The sequence below is a fragment of the Podarcis erhardii genome (genome assembly GCF_964252035.2).
Source record: "Podarcis erhardii genome assembly, chromosome: 7".
Classification (NCBI taxonomy): Eukaryota; Metazoa; Chordata; class Lepidosauria; order Squamata; family Lacertidae; genus Podarcis; species Podarcis erhardii.
Window position 1 is genome coordinate 1,363,386 of NC_138511.1, and position 15,470 is coordinate 1,378,855.

Genomic DNA, 15,470 nt, shown 5'->3' on the forward strand with positions numbered 1-15,470 from the left:
TTATGGACCTTAAGGTCCTCCGTGAGGCATACTCCGTGGGGCATACTCTAGGGAAGCTAGGAGCTGGGGGCATTGTTATACAGTGGTTCCTCTCCTTCCTCCTGGGCTGTGTCCAGAAAGTGGTGGGGGGGGGATGAGTGTTCAGACCCCTGGGCTCTCACTAGTGGGGTGCCTCAAAGTTCTGTCCTCTCCTCCATGCTTTTTAACATCTACATGAATCCGCTGGGAGAGATCATCATGGGGTTTGGGCTGGGTGTCCACCAGTATGCGGATAATACTCTTTCAAATTGGAACCAGTGAAGGCGGTGGAGGTCCTGTGTGAGTGCCTGGAGGCAGTTGGAGGATGGATGGTGGCTAACAGATTGAGGTTGAATCCTGACAAGACAGAAGTACTGTTTTTGGGAGATGGGGGTGGGCAGGTATGGGGGACTCCCTGGTCCTGTATGGGGTAACTGTGCCCCTGAAAGACCAGGTGCGCAGCCTGGGAGTCATTTTGGACTCACAGCTGCCTATGGACAGGTCACTTCTGTGCCCAGGGCAGCTGTCTACCAGCTCCATCTGGTAAACCGGCTGAGACCCTACCTGCTTGCAGACTGTCTCACCAGAGTGGTGCATGCTCTAGTTATCTCCTGCTTGGACTACTGCAATGCGCTCTATGTGGGGATACCTTTGAAGGTGACCCAGAAACTACAACTAATCCAGAATGTGGCAGCTAGACTGGTGACTGGGAGTGGCCACCGAGACCATATAATACCAGTCCTGAAAGACCTACATTGGCTCCTAGTACATTTCCGAGCACAATTTAAAATGTTGGTGCTGCTGACCTTTAAAGCCCTAAACGGCCTCGGCCCAGTATACCTGAAGGAACGTCTCCACCCTCATCATTCAGCCCGGACACTGAGGTCCAGCGCCAAGGGTCTTCTGGTGGTTCCCTCACTACAAGAAGTGAGGTTGCAGGGAACCAGGCAAAAGGCCTTTATGATAGTGGCGTCTGTCCTGTGGAACACCCTCTGATCAGATGTCAAGGAAATAAGCAACTACCTGGCTTTTAGAAAATATCTGAAGGCAGCCCTGTTTTGGGAAGTTTTTAATGTTTGATGTTTTATCATGTTTTTAATATTCTGTTGGAAGCTGCCCATAGTGGCTGGGGAGGCCCGGCCAGATGGGTGGGGCATAAGTGGTAAATTATTATTATTATTATTATTATTATTATTATTATTATTATTATTATTATTATTACACAAGGCAGGGCTTTTTTCAGCTGGAACTCACAGACAGTAGATAATGTAGAAAAATAAAAGTATGCAATTTTATGTTGTGAACTACCCTGAGATCTATGGGTATAGGGCAGTATGAAAGTTTAATAAATAAATAAGATACATCAGGAAAGTCATATCTCATGATTTGGTGGGGGAATAGAGTTTTTTGTATCTGACACATAAGAAATGAAATCCCCCCAAATGGCATAGAAATGTCTTCTTATAAAGCATGTTCTCACTGAAAGAGAGCACGGGTTGCGGATGGGGCTAACAGAACACCCCATAGTTGCCAGGCAGGATAGATTCAAGAGCCTTGAATCAGATTGGAGGTTGGAGTTGCTGGGGCAAAAATGATGTTGCCAATTTAGGGGTGGGACCTGAGGTTATTTAAGTAAGGTCCACTGCTCTTTCCTTTCTCTTTTGCTGTGGACACCGGATCATCTGCATCGGAGTGAATCAGCGAGATTGGTTTTGTATACTTCCCCCTGTTTTTCTCTCTCTTTCTTCCCCCTTTTCTCTTATTTTGTGTTACTATTAATTTTCCTTTAGATATTTGTTTGCCTGTTCTTTTCACCGTTAATTTATTTGTTTATTTATCAATTATCTGCCCTTCCCGGGGGGGAGGGGGGTGGACCCCAGACCCTAGCCCGGGTCAGGGGGTTTTTCCCGTTTCGCTACGTGCGGGAGGACTGGGCGCGTCACGCCGTTGGGCCTGGGGCCTCTACTGGGGAGCGTCCGGCGCCGCGGCGCGGCCTTGATTGGGCTTTGTCCCCCCCCCCACAGGCCCCAGGGCGCTTCTTGGCCCCGTGGAGGGCCGTGGCTGGGCCTCCTTTGCGCCGGGCGACTTACCCGGCTTTGCGGTGCGCCGCCTGAGCCATCCTCCGTCACTGCGTGGGCGGTGGCGGCGGGCCCTGCCGGCCTAGGCGCCTCCTGGGTTCCCTTCTGGGCTGGAGGGTGCCGCGTGTGCCCTTTACAGGCCGGGCGGCAGCGATCTAGCCCTCCTTTGTCCTGCTCCCGGGCCTTGTTGTGGGGGGGGGGGGCCGCTGGCGGATCCGCCATTTTGAGGCCCTCCTTTTGGCGGGAGCGCCATTTTGTCTCCTTCTTGGTCGCGCAGTGGCCTCTAGCGGCTGGGATTGGTATTGCAGGGCCTGCCTTTCTTTTACTGCAGGCCTTTCTTGTGGCCTGATACTAAGTGTGTGTCGTTCCCTGCAGGGACCTTGCAGGCATTCAGTTGGCTTCAAGCGGGCTTATTTGGTTCTGTACTCACCTGCTGTTTGTTTTATTTAATTTATCCATTACTTTCTGCTCTGCTTATTTTTAATTTTGTTAATCCATTCTTTTTGTTTTGCACCAGCAGTAGGAATGGCACCAAAGAGGGCCTCAAGGAGGCCTGCACCCGCCGCTTCGTCGAAGAGGCCTATAAAAGGCCCATCACAGGCCTTGCGTTCTCCTGAGCCTGGCCAGTCGCGGAAGCGCATCCAGTCCAGGGTTTTCGGTTTAGCTGGTGACCCGACGGCAGTGGCCCACGTTGGGGCGGGGAGGGATGGTCTTTTGAATCGCTGCCCAACCCCCTCGACGTCATCGGCAATGCCGATTCCCCCCGTGGGTGCCTCTTCTCCAAGGCCTTCATCTAGTGATGAGGAGAGAAACCCATTGTCAGCAGGCGGTTACTTACCTTTTGTGCAATTGGCCCAGCCCCTGGTCTCACCTGTGTCACGGGGGGCTGTGCTAAGGGGTAGGGGCCAATCTAGAGTCGGGGCTAGGAGGAAGGTGCCAACCCATAGACAGGCCGGGGGAGGATCACCTGCACAGTCTTCATTGGTGGGGAATGCGAATCCGGGTCATTCACAGGTTGTCTCTTTTCAGTCAGATCCAGGTATGTCACAGCAAGGTGATGCGTCTGAGTCTTCCATTGAGGACAGCCTTCCCCCACCTCCGAGGGCTTCTTCAGGCGGGCATCGTCGCTGCAGGAGGGCCTCTAGGAGGCGCTCTAAGCGGAGACGCAGAGACACTTCATCTTCGTCTACAGGTACTTCATCCTTAACCTCCAGCAGCGATGAGGAAGCTTCCCTTAAGCTTTACTGGGGTTTTGGGGAGACCTCTGGTCTCCTGAAGTGGATTTGGGAACGGAGGGCGAATTCCCATAGGGCTAGATACGGGGCGGTGCAGGATTGCAAGGATGGAGTTTTGGTGCTGGATGTAAGAGTTTCCACCAATTCAGCTAGGGATCTTATACCAGGTGCCCACCTATCTGCTAAATTGCGGTCCAGGATTTTAGATGGCCGTTATGTGGACATCTTCAGCCTGGCACCCCCCCTTGAGGGCCAGGAGCCCCTGGACAGGGGCTCTGCTTCTTCAAGTAAGCGAACACCCATCGCCAAAGGGGATCGCAACTTTGAACGGTGGTTGGATAGCTTTCAAGTTTTCGCAGGTGTGGTCTCTGCAGCTTATCCCAGGAGATCTCTGCATTTATGGGTTTACCTTTCTATAGTCCGTTCAGCCTTTACGATGGCTGGAGAGGCCGCTGCTCTGGTGTATGATCAGAATTTTAGACGCAGGGCAGCCAAGATCCCCACGGCACATTGGGATCGTAAGGATTTAGATGTTTGGACCACTTACGTGGCCCCTCGCATTGACAAGAAGGCCCCTGACACAATGAAGCTCAAGTCGGCCCCGGCTAAAGTGGGTCGTAAACTGTTTGGTTGGGATTTTAATAGAGGTTCCTGCCAACGGCAACCTTGTAAATTTTCCCATGTTTGTGAGAGATGCTCGGGGAACCATTCTGCCTCGGCCTGCACGGGGGGGCGGCGGCCTTTTCGTAGAGGGGGGGCTCGCAGCAGTCCCCGAAAGTCGCCCCCCAGACCCCTGTCCCTGGAACAGGGAAATAGTTTTCTTTCTTCTCTAGCTTATACCCCGGTGCGACTGCAGCCGTTATTGTCTCTATTGGATCTATACCCTGACAAGGTCTCAGCGTCTTATTTGCGTGAAGGTTTTTCAGCGGGTTTTAGAATACCTGTGGTGTCAGCCCCGTTGGCGGGGATCCCTGCAAACCAGAAATCAGTCAAGGACATGCCAGAAGTGGCGCGTAAGAAAATTGGGAAGGAGCTGGCTTTACATCGTATGGCTGGTCCTTTTGCTGTTCCCCCTTTCCCTAATTTGCATATTTCGCCATTGGGTATAGTGCCGAAGAAAGCCCCGGGGGAATTCCGCCTGATTCATAACCTTTCTCATCCCATCGGCACGTCAGTAAATGACGTTATTCCCCCGGAGCTTTGTTCGGTGAAATATGCTTCCCTTGATCATGCAATCAAGATGATAAGGAAATTTGGGCCTGTTGCCCTTCTGGCAAAATGCGATATCGAATCGGCCTTCCGGCTGCTTCCAATTCATCCTGACGATTTCTGGTTGTTAGGTTTTCAGTTTGAGGGGGATTATTATTTTGATAAGGCCATGCCCATGGGCTGCTCCATAGCTTGTGCAGCTTTTGAATGCTTTAGTTCATTTTTGGAATGGGCCTTACGTGATAGGACGGGTTTAGGTGGGGTCACCCATTATCTCGATGATTTTTTACTGGCCTCAGCGGACAATATGGGGGACTGTGTTTTGCTATTGCAGGCCTTCGCTGCATTGGCTGAGGATTTGGGCGTGCCGCTGGCAGCTGAGAAGACCGAGGGTCCTTCTACACAGTTGACATATTTGGGTATCTTATTAGATACTGTGGCCCAAACCTCCAGCCTGCCGCCCGATAAGCTAGTAGCATTAAGGAAGGTGATTGAAGAACTACTTCCCCTAAAGAAGGTCACCTTGCAACAGCTGCAGTCATTGCTGGGTCACCTGAATTTTGCCTGTAGGGTGGTCGCCCCTGGGCGACCGTTTTGTTCCCGTCTGGCCAGGCTTACCTCTGGCTTACGTAGTCCGCGGCACAGGGTGCGCCTTTCTGTCCAGGTTCGTGCTGACCTGCGGGTTTGGTTGGAATTCCTGCAGGACTTTAATGGAGTATCGTTGTGGCAGGATACTTTGAACCTCCACAACGATTTCCAAGTGCACTCTGACGCAGCGGGGTCATTAGGGTTTGGCCTGTTTTGGGAAGGCAGGTGGTGTGCTGAGCGTTGGCCTGTCACCTGGCGGGGGGAAGCTATAATTCGAGACTTAACTTTTCTCGAGTTTTTTCCCATTGTGGTGGCTGTGCACTTGTGGGTAGACTTTTTCAAGGACCGCCGTGTTTGTTTTTGGTCCGATAACCAGGCGGTGGTGAAGGTGCTAGCCAAGCAGTCTTCACGATCCCCTAGTGTTTCAGCCTTGTTGCGGGCTTTTGTCTTGCATTGTCTGCGTGCTAATATTGTGTTTTCTGCCCGTTTCATTCCGGGCATATCTAATGAGATTGCTGATGCTCTGTCCTGTTTTCAGATGGAGCGGTTCAGATCCCTGGCGCCAGAGGCTCAAGACCGTCCGGAATTTTTCCCGGATCATCTCTGGAACCTTGGCAGCATTTAGTTTTACAGGGAGTAGCTGCATCGGTTGCCCCATCCACCTTGAGGTCTTATAAGAAAGCCTGGTTGGATTTTTTAACATTCAATGGGCAGTCTATGGCAGGAGGTGTTATTGCCCCCCATTCCACCTCTCAGGTGCTCCAGTACTTGGCGCATCTATTTCAGATGCGTAGGGCGGCCAGAACGCTGCGGATCCACTCGGCGGCTATTTCTTTCTTTAGCAGGGCATACTTTAACAAGGATCCCTGTGGTAAGTTTGTGGTGCGTAAAGCACTGGAAGGATGGGGACGCCTTGCTCCTTCTAGGCCTATTTCCCGGCGGCCCATCACTTTTGCCTTGCTGACTCAGATGCGCAGTAAATTGCGGAGCATCTGTTGGTCAAAATTTGAGGCTAGGCTGTTTTCTGCAGCATTCTCTTTGGCCTTTTTGGGGGCCCTGAGAGTGGGGGAGGTGGTCCTCGAGCCTAAGCAGGATGGAGGCTCTAGGGGTTTGTTGTTGCAGGACGTGAGTTTGTCTCCGTCGGAACTGCAGGTTAACGTTAGGAATTCCAAAACGGATCAAATGGGCAGAGGAGCGGTTATTCGGCTTCCGGCAACGGGGGAGGGGGGCCCTTGCCCGGTAAAGGATTTGCGGAAATATTTGGCTGGGCGACCCGCAGGGGAGGGCCCCTTGTTCATTCATGAAAATGGCCATCCTTTGGGAAGGCACCAGTTTGCTAAGGTGCTGCGTAAGGTCATAGCAGCATGTGGCCATACAGCATCGGAGTTTGCTCCTCACTCCTTCCGGATTGGTGCTGCAACTACTGCTGCCCATTGGGGTTTGTCGGTGAACCGTATAAAGGATATGGGTCGGTGGAAGTCTGAGGCGTTCAGATCCTATGTTCACAAGTGATCCGTAATTGTATACTTACCTGCTGTGTTTTAACCCTAGGTCCGGCCACTATCAATATCTGGATAGTGGGGCACAGTATTGTGCATTGGGCTGCCAATAGAGTTCGTCAGTCTGGATTGGGAGCTGGCCTGGGCCTTCCGCAGCAGGTGCAGGTGACCTGGATTTCCAGAAGGGGAATGCTGTGGAGTGAACTCTTGCCACTCATGCATCGGCGCGTTCTCCTGGCAGGCCCTCCTGCGGCAATAGTGGTGCAGCTTGGGGAGAATGATTTGGTTTCCTCCTCATGTTATGGGTTACGTGCTGCCATCATTCAGGATCTAAAGGACTTGGCGGCCTTGGTGCCTGATTCCAGGCTTTTTTGGTCACAATTACTCCAACGCCGTAATTGGCGGGGTAGTCCCTGCCCAGTTGCCACCGAACGTGCAAGGAAGCGGATTAATTCTGCGGTGGGAAAGTTGGTGGTAGGACTGGGTGGGTTTGTAATTCCTCACCAGCGTATTACCTTCAAGGCCCTTGAGTTCTACAGGGCAGATGGGGTTCATCTTTCCCCTGCTGGGAATGATGTTTGGCTCGATTCAGTGGTGGCTGAGTTGAGGGTGAGGCTGAATTTGTGAGTGGTTGGCGGCGAGCGCAAGGGCTCTGGTGGCGGTTAGGCATTGGTTAAATTGGTTGGTGGAGGGGTGTGGATTGGCTGTGCCTACCCCTCCAATGCTGCTGCTGCTGGGAATTCCGTTAAAGGAATTCTGGGGCTTACCATCCCCTCGTCCAAACCCTTGGAGCAGGGTGCGGGCCGTGTAAGTTCCCAAGGAGCAAGCAGGGAGTAGCTGAGGGTCTGTGTCGCAGCCCCAGTTGTCCCTGGTCTTGTTCCTCCACACTGACTCACGGGAGTCAGCGCTGTCCCCCAAGGCGGGGGGGACAGCTAGTCATAACCAATGCCTAAGCAACCACTCACAATCTTGTATGATAATAAAGTTGTGGCCAAAATTATGCCAAAAACCTTAAACAAAAATTAAGTGTGATGTGTGAGTTATTGGGGAAGGGGTGTCCTGGGGACCTCAGCACGCAAACACATAATTTGTGAATTATTTTTTCTGCAATAGCCAGATCTACAGATTATTATGCCAAAATAAGAGGGTTTTGTTATTTGCAGTGCTATGATTTATTTATGTAAACCACTTTGATGAAAAGCAGAATGTAAAAACATTAAATAATGATATAGGGAGACAAATCTGGGAAGAGTGGGGCACAATGTTTCTGGCAGCCAGTTTAGTCTCTGACATATCTAGGTGGGCCTGGAGAAAGTCTTTCTGAAACCCCGGTGAGGCTTTCTCATGGTCTGACTTGGCATAAGGAGGCTTCCTGTGTTCCATAAAGAAATAAAAAGATATAAACCTGGAGGGGTTGCACAGTGGCTAGTAAAAGAGCATCTTCTGATTGAGCAAACAACGTGATCCTCTTCATGAGGTAGTAAGACAAACAAAGAGGCCAAACCTGGGTGTTGGAGGAAGTCAAAATGCTTGGCGGCAGAGCCAGGGAATCCAACTGCCTGGCTTTCATTGTTAGCAGCTCTCTGCTAGCGTCATAATATGAATAGCAGGAAGCAGACACAGATGTCGGTCACAGTGGTCCACCGCCAGTCTGCATTACCCACCCCTCTGCCTGCCAGGCCCTCCGTGTGTCCTTCTAGTATCCTTGCAAAGGAGCCAGCCAGAGTGGCGTCTTGGTCTGTTAAATCATTTTGGGATGTTTCGCTGAAATGTAGGGGAAGCATAGCAAACTCCTGATGTGCTGAGTCAGTGGAAATGTCCATGTTGCCACGAGTACTGTGAATTTCTTCTTGGAATAGCTTATTGCTGGAACTCTAAGTCAGGAGCTGGATCCCAAGCTTTTGGCTTGACAGAGAACAAATTTCTAGCCTTGCCCGGGGGTGAGGAACTTGTACCCCCTCAGATGTAGCTGTGATATAGCTCCAGGTTGGGCAGGTTGACATATAAGCTCTGGTCCCTTTGCCATATAAGGGTTTATTTTGTTTGAGGGCACTCTAGCCACCACCACTAGACAACCCAGCCAGGTTCTAGGGTGGTGGGAACTCCTTCCTTGTCCTAAATCATGCCCTGAATCTGGGCAGGGAGGGAGAGAGCAAGAGGCTGCTCCCAGTGGTGCAGTGCAGTGATGGGTGGTTGGCTAGGATATGGGTGAGGATCATGGGCAGCAGCTGCTGAGGAGAGTTGTGGGATCAGGAGGCAGTCCCGTAAGGGAAGGCAAACATTATCCCTGCCCCCTTTGGCCTTTCCCTCACTGATCCTGACATGGAGAAGAAAAAGAGGAGTTGGGGCATGTTTGCATAAGTATTTTTCTCCTTGCAGACCCCCTAAGGACAGTCCCAGATTTACATAAGCTGTCCCGGTTTCTGATTTGATCCCAGAAAGTCCCACTTTTCCTTAGGACATCCCTATTTTCTTTGAGGAAATGGTAGGACATCCCTATTTTCTTCGATCATGGAGTTATGCAGTCCCCGCGCCAAGGGGCTAAGTAACTATACTATCTTTAGAAGACATCTGAAGGCAGCCCTGTATAGGGAAGTTTATGAATGTTTAATGTTTTATTAAGTTTTTACTTATGTTGGAAGCCACCCAGAGTGGCTGGGGCAACCCAGTCAGATATGGGGGGAATAATAATAATAATAATAATAATAATAATAATAATAATAATAATAATCCCTATCAGAGAAATGTTGGAGGGTAAGGGGGGGGACACAGGGGCAGCTGCCCTGGGCACAAAATTGTTAGGGATGCAAAAATTCAAAACCTGGTGCTGCCTCAATACAGCTGCATGCTTCTGTTGCTGGGCTCCATTGAAAATGGCTTCTGCATGTGAAACCAGGAAGTGATCTCTCCAGACAATGGAATAACCCTTCTTTTCTTATCTCCATGTCTGCGATCTCCTGGGTGACACGGATGCTGTTAGGTAGTTGAATGTGCATGCATACTCCATCCGCTTCCCTGTTAGGTAGTTGAATGTGCATGCATACTCCATCCGCTTCCCTGTTAGGTAGTTGAATGTGCATGCATACTCCATCCACTTCCCTCCCCCCCCCCATGTGACCCTGGGTACTGGCAACCCACACAGCACTGCTCCTTGCCGACATTGTTGCATTCACTCCCCAAGAGTGCTGCCTCTAAGTATAAAGCACAACCAGCTGGCTTTGGTATGTTATACTCAGCATACCTTCCTTTAAATAGATGAGGCTTCCTTCCTACTGAAAAAAATTGGTAAAAATGCAATGTCCCCTATTTTTTCCATGTCTCTCTCCCTGCCCACTGGTCTGTTTGTCACCACTGGGCTGTTAGTTATTAATACACAGTAATAATAATAACCATAAAATAAAAATATAAAATGCAAAATCAGCAAATACAATCATAAAATCATCAAACACGCTATAACAGGAGTAAGTTATGACTCCTATAGACCAGAGTTCAATACAAGGACACTTACTTTGCTTATAAAGGTTTCCAAATTGATAGTATGTGTTTTACTGAGAGTTGTGAAACTGCACATGCTCTTAGAGTATTTGTTGTATGTTGTTGCATGTTTTTATCTTGCTTTTCCTCCCAGGAGCTCAAAGTTGTGAACATTATCCTCCCCATCCCCCTTTATATCTTTGCAACAGCCCTGTGAGGTATATATGCACAATATATATGCACAAGCAGCAGTTATTCCCAGTGTACCAGGCAATCTTCTGGGCATGTCTGCTCATCCCAACAGGATTTAATGTATATAGAATCAAAATATGTCCCTGGATGCTGAAGTATCAACTAACCATGAACTCCTATACAGGCAGCAACTGTTTTGGGAGCATCTAATATGTGAGCGACTGCATTGCACTGAACCCGGAAATGACCCCAAAACATCACAAAAAGGGGTTGGACAGGAGCAGGATGGGGCGGCCTTACACTGGCCCTTTCAACATGAGCATAGCCAAGAAGCTGTCCCCCCTAAATCAATAAAAATCAATACAAATCTGAGGTTCTGCTTCCCCCCAACAAAAATCCTGGCTATGCCCATGTTTGCCGACATGCATGGGAGTCAGGAACATAATCCTCATGCAAATCGGTCGCTAACTGTATAAAATGACATGATGTATGCATCCTTCATAATATGCACATTGGAACACAATTATCAGCTGGTTTTCACACTTCCTAAATGTTCTTATTATGAGCAACATCAGGGGGAAGGCAGGGGACAAGTTCTCCCCCCACACTTGCCAGACTTACGGTAAGTCATACTAATCTTTTTCTTTCAGAGAACATCTCACGTACCTAGAAATTTACCTTGACTCTTCTGTGCCTCCCCAATGCACAAAAATATTTTCTGGTGCCACCACTGGTTCTCATGCAGTTACTGGCACACACAAATAATCAAAGCATGCTTTAAAAAGCACATTTACAGTGGTGCCCCGCAAGACGAACGCCTCGCAAGACGGAAAACCCGCTAGACGAAAGGGTTTTCCGTTTTGGAGGCGCTTCGCAAGACGAATTTCCCTATGGGCTTGCTTCGCAAGACGACAGCCCATAGGGAAATCTCCGGGACAGTGGGGAAGCGCAGCTCGTCTTCCCCGCTGTCCTCGGACCTCCTCCGAAGCCTGGCGGCGGGGCGGGGACACCTCCTCCCGCCGCCGGGCTTCGGAAGGATGCCCCGATGCCGGGCGGCGAGGCGGGAACGCCTCCCCCCGCCGCCCGGCATCGGAACGATGTCCCGAAGCCGAGCGGCGGGGCGGGAAAGTCTCCCTCCACCGCCCGGCATCGGAACGATGTCCCGAAGCCGAGCGGCGGGGTGGGAAAGTCTCCCCCCGCCGCCCGGCATCGGAACGATGTCCCGAAGCCGAGCGGCGGGGCGGGAACGCCTCCCCCCGCCGCCCGGCTTCGGGGCGGGAAAGCCTCCCCCCGCCGCCCGGCTTCGGGGCGGGAAAGCCTCCCCCCGCCGCCCGGCTTCGGGGCATCGTCCCGATGCCGGGCGGCGGGGCAGGAACGCGTCCCCCCGCCGCCCGGCTTCGGGGCATCGTCCCGATGCCGGGCGGCGGGGCGAGAAAGCCTCCCCCCGCCGCCTGGCATCGGAACGATGTCCCGAAGCCGGGCGGTGGGGCCGCGAAGCCTGGGCGCGCTGGCAACTCTCCGCAAGGAGCGCTCCCGCTGCTTGCGGAGAGGTCCGCGAAGCCTGTCCTGGACCTCTTCTGAAGGCAGGCGGGGGGCAAAAGTCTTTGTCCCCCCTGCTTGCCTTCCCAGGGGCTTTTAAATCGCCCGGACAGCGGAGAAGTCCTCCGCTGTCCCGGGCGATTTTAAAATGCCGCCCGCCAGAAGAGGTCGGGGGAAGGCGGTTTCCATAGGAACGCATTAATTGATTTTCAATGCATTCCTATGGAAAACCGTGCATCGCAAGACGAAAAACTCGCAAGACGAAGAGACTTGCGGAACGAATTAATTTCGTCTTGCGAGGCACCACTGTATAAATAAAATATATTATGAAATCTGTGTTTAACTATAAACCTTCATGCAGCTTGAACAGGACATGGGAGTGATGCAGATTAAAATGCATATGCCTAGTCTTCATTTGGCATGGTGATAACACATTTCATGTCATGGCCATAGCCAGGATTTATTTTAGGGGAGGTAGGCATTTTTTTTTGGGGGGGGAACCAAATTATCTTCAATGCAAATGGTCAGTTAGTTATTTTTATTTATTTACTTGATGGGGCAGCTGCCCCCCCTGGCTATGCCCATGTTTCATGTTAACATTTGGATAAAATAGATTTGTTTTTTAAATCACTTTCACAAGCCTACCTTGATTTAGTGCCTCTTAACTAAATACTCTGAAAAAAAATGACCAAACCCTTCAGACCAAATACTGTACCTATATTTGATAAGCAATGCCTCATTGCAGAAGGAGCAGTCACAATACAAGAGACCCCGGCAATTTCACTGTTAATCTGGCCTCTGTGGTTACTGGGCGTTGAGCTCACAGTCTGATGTCATTGCTGTAACTTGAGCCTTCAGCGTTGCTTTCAGGTTTTGCTCAGAATTGCCTTTAAATAGCCCTGCCCAGACTGAGAGTTCTCGGCAGGAGCTCCAGGGAAAGACTCCAAGGCAAATCCCATTGCTGCCTCTGACATCTGCAAAAGCAACGAGGAACCCTCAGGTGGGCAGCATGTCCAGCTCCTTGCGGGTGAGTCCTTCTGTCCACGGCTATCGATTTGACACGGCCTTGCGCAAGAAAGCGGTGGCCGACATCTTTGAAAGCCTGGATCAAGAGTCACTGCAGAAGCTCTTCAGGGACTCAGGGGACCAGAAAGCAGAGGAAAGGGCCAAGATCATCCTGGCCACCGACCAGGACCTGGATGAGAAAGCAAGGTCGCTCATGGCTTTGAAGCAGAGGACAAGAGAGAAACTCTTCCAGTTCCTGAAGTTTGGGAAACACACCATCAAAGTCCACTGAAGCTCCTTTAAAAGAGAGGACGGGATGAAAGGAGCAAAGTTATTCAGGCAGACTCCTCACTTTTGAACAAGAGCACCTCCAGCTGCTTTGAAACTGGTGTGGCAAGAGATGCTGGCAACATCAGTCAGGGGGATTCAGCCCCATTTTTGCACACTTCAAAGTTCACAGCAAAAGACTTCCTTGGTTGACTCAAACTTGCATGCTGGAGTGAGGAAGGGAATCGGCCTGTGAACAACTGAGAAATCCAGCCACAACTCACGGAGATGGAGCAGGCGGTGAAACAGTCACTGGTTCAGACTCAACTTTTCCTGGCTAATGAGAGACTAGATTATTTTCCTTCTTAGCTGTCTGTTTGGCAATCTGTCCTGACACTTCTTTATTGAATGTGCAAAGCCTTCCATAAGCCAGAAGAGCTCCCTGCTTTCTTCTGCAACAAAAGGGAATGGGGAATGATCAGTAACTGCCCGTTTGCTTTTGTTGAAAAGACACACCATCTTAGTGTTTAAAGTACGTGCTTTCTTTTGTTTACGTGCAGTTCACAGTACGTGCAGTTCACAGAGCAAACTTTGTTTCAGGATTCATGAAGCAACTCTGTTAGTCTTACAATGACTTTTACAAGCAGAAGTGGGTTGTTCAACTAATTGCACGAAATATGTTTTTGTTGTTGTTTTTGTTTAAATGTAAAGTTTTGTCCTGAACTGATTGAACAGACTTAAATTCTCTTTGTAACATTGAATTCTTTTTTTGCATCAATGGCATTTTTTACTTTTTTTACTTTTTGTAAAGAATTTAACTGGCAACCAGCTATGGTGATATTTTATAATAATGTTGTAAGTAATGCTCCCATTGATTTATTGCACATTCAGAGCAAATAAATTATAAAGTTGGTATAAGTGCTCATGGCTTGAAATGCTTTACTGCAACCAAAAATAGGGATGGCATATCCATGGCACCTACATTCTCCTCCCCCTTTTTACTTACTCCCTCAACTGTTGCCCATGCTTGCTAGGGGTGATGAATGCTAAAGTCTCACAATATCTGGAGGGTCACTGGTTTCACATCTAGGACCAGGGTTTAATCCTAGAATTTATTTACAGTGCTAGGGCTCAGCTCTGAAATACTGTATAGAACAGAGCTAGGAGTGCCTCTAAGCATGTGCAAAGCACATTCTGTTTACTATTGAGAAGCATCAGGAACTTTAGTGCACCAGAGGTTAGGGGTAAAAGTTTCTAGTTTGCAGACTCTTCCAGGTGACCATGCATTCAGGTAATTGGCCCCAGAGGCAGAATTTTATCAGTGGATCTTTTCAGCTTTTATTGTATAAAGTACTGTAGTTAATGTAGTATCTACCTGCCACCCCAATCTCTAAGTGCTGAGGGTTTCCAGAGGTTCCAGCTACTTACCCAGGGTCTGGTTCCCTTAGAATGAGGCACAGGGGAGACCTCAGTGTCTCTGGGATATATGGTTTATTTGCACATATGTACAACTTGAGCCTACAATGGAGGGGCTTTAACCACCATTAACTGGTGTGTTAAAGGTCTTGCTTCTCCCATAGCCACAGTCTAGGATTCAAACAGAAATCAAGCACGGTTCTCACTCTCTGGCTTCTGCCTGTAGCCTGTTTCCAGCTATCACACACAACTCTAGCTTTTTGTATTTCTCACTCCCAGCCAGGCAAGGAAGGGGGCACACCCATTTGCCCTCTGGCACAGAGCAACCTCCTTTGTTGTACAGTGGTACTTCAGGGTAAGAACTTAATTTGTTCTGGAGGTCCATTCTTAACCTGAAACTGTTCTTAACCTGAAGCACCACTTTAGCACTACTTTAGCTGATGGGGCCTCCTGCTGCCGCGGCACGATTTCTGTTCTCTGTTTTTTAAAAATAATTTTTATTCATTTAAAAACATTTATATTGTCATACATTTTACAAATTTCCATCTCTTATACAATCTTTTGGACTTCCATCAGCTCCTCTTCCGTCTTTATAGTTTCTCCTCCATTTCTTAAATTTATATTACCTTTTAAAATCATAACCAATATCATAGAATCATAGAGTTGGAAGAGACCACAAGGGCCATCGAGTCCAACCCCCTGCCAAGCAGGAAACACCATCAGAGCACTCCTGACATATGGTTGTCAAGCCTCTGCTTAAAGACCTCCAAAGAAGGAGACTCCACCACACTCCTTGGCAGCAAATTCCACTGTCGAACAGCTCTTACTGTCAGGAAGTTCTTCCTAATGTTTAGGTGGAATCTTTTTTCTTGTAGTTTGGAACCATTGCTCCGTGTCCGCTTCTCTGGAGCAGCAGAAAACAACCTTTCTCCCTCCTCTATGTGACATCC

The 15,470-nt window shown here is 49.5% G+C and overlaps 1 protein-coding gene and 1 long non-coding RNA gene across 2 annotated transcripts in view; both read left to right on the top strand.

Annotated features, from left to right (window-relative positions):
• The window catches only part of LOC309346403, a 308,888-nt gene that overhangs the window by 262,232 nt on the left and 31,186 nt on the right, over positions 1 to 15,470 (top strand). The gene's annotated exons all lie outside the window — the stretch shown is intronic.
• Positions 12,705 to 14,022, top strand: TCIM (transcriptional and immune response regulator). Its single transcript, XM_081870496.1, has one exon. It carries the CDS (start codon positions 12,842 to 12,844, stop codon positions 13,127 to 13,129), a length of 288 nt encoding a protein of 95 aa, XP_081726622.1. The 5' UTR covers positions 12,705 to 12,841; the 3' UTR covers positions 13,130 to 14,022.

Coding starts and splice junctions, on each gene's coding strand:
- TCIM (XM_081870496.1), top strand. CDS start 12,842: ATGTCCAGCTCCTTGCGGGTGAGTCCTTCTGTCCACGGCTATCGATTT.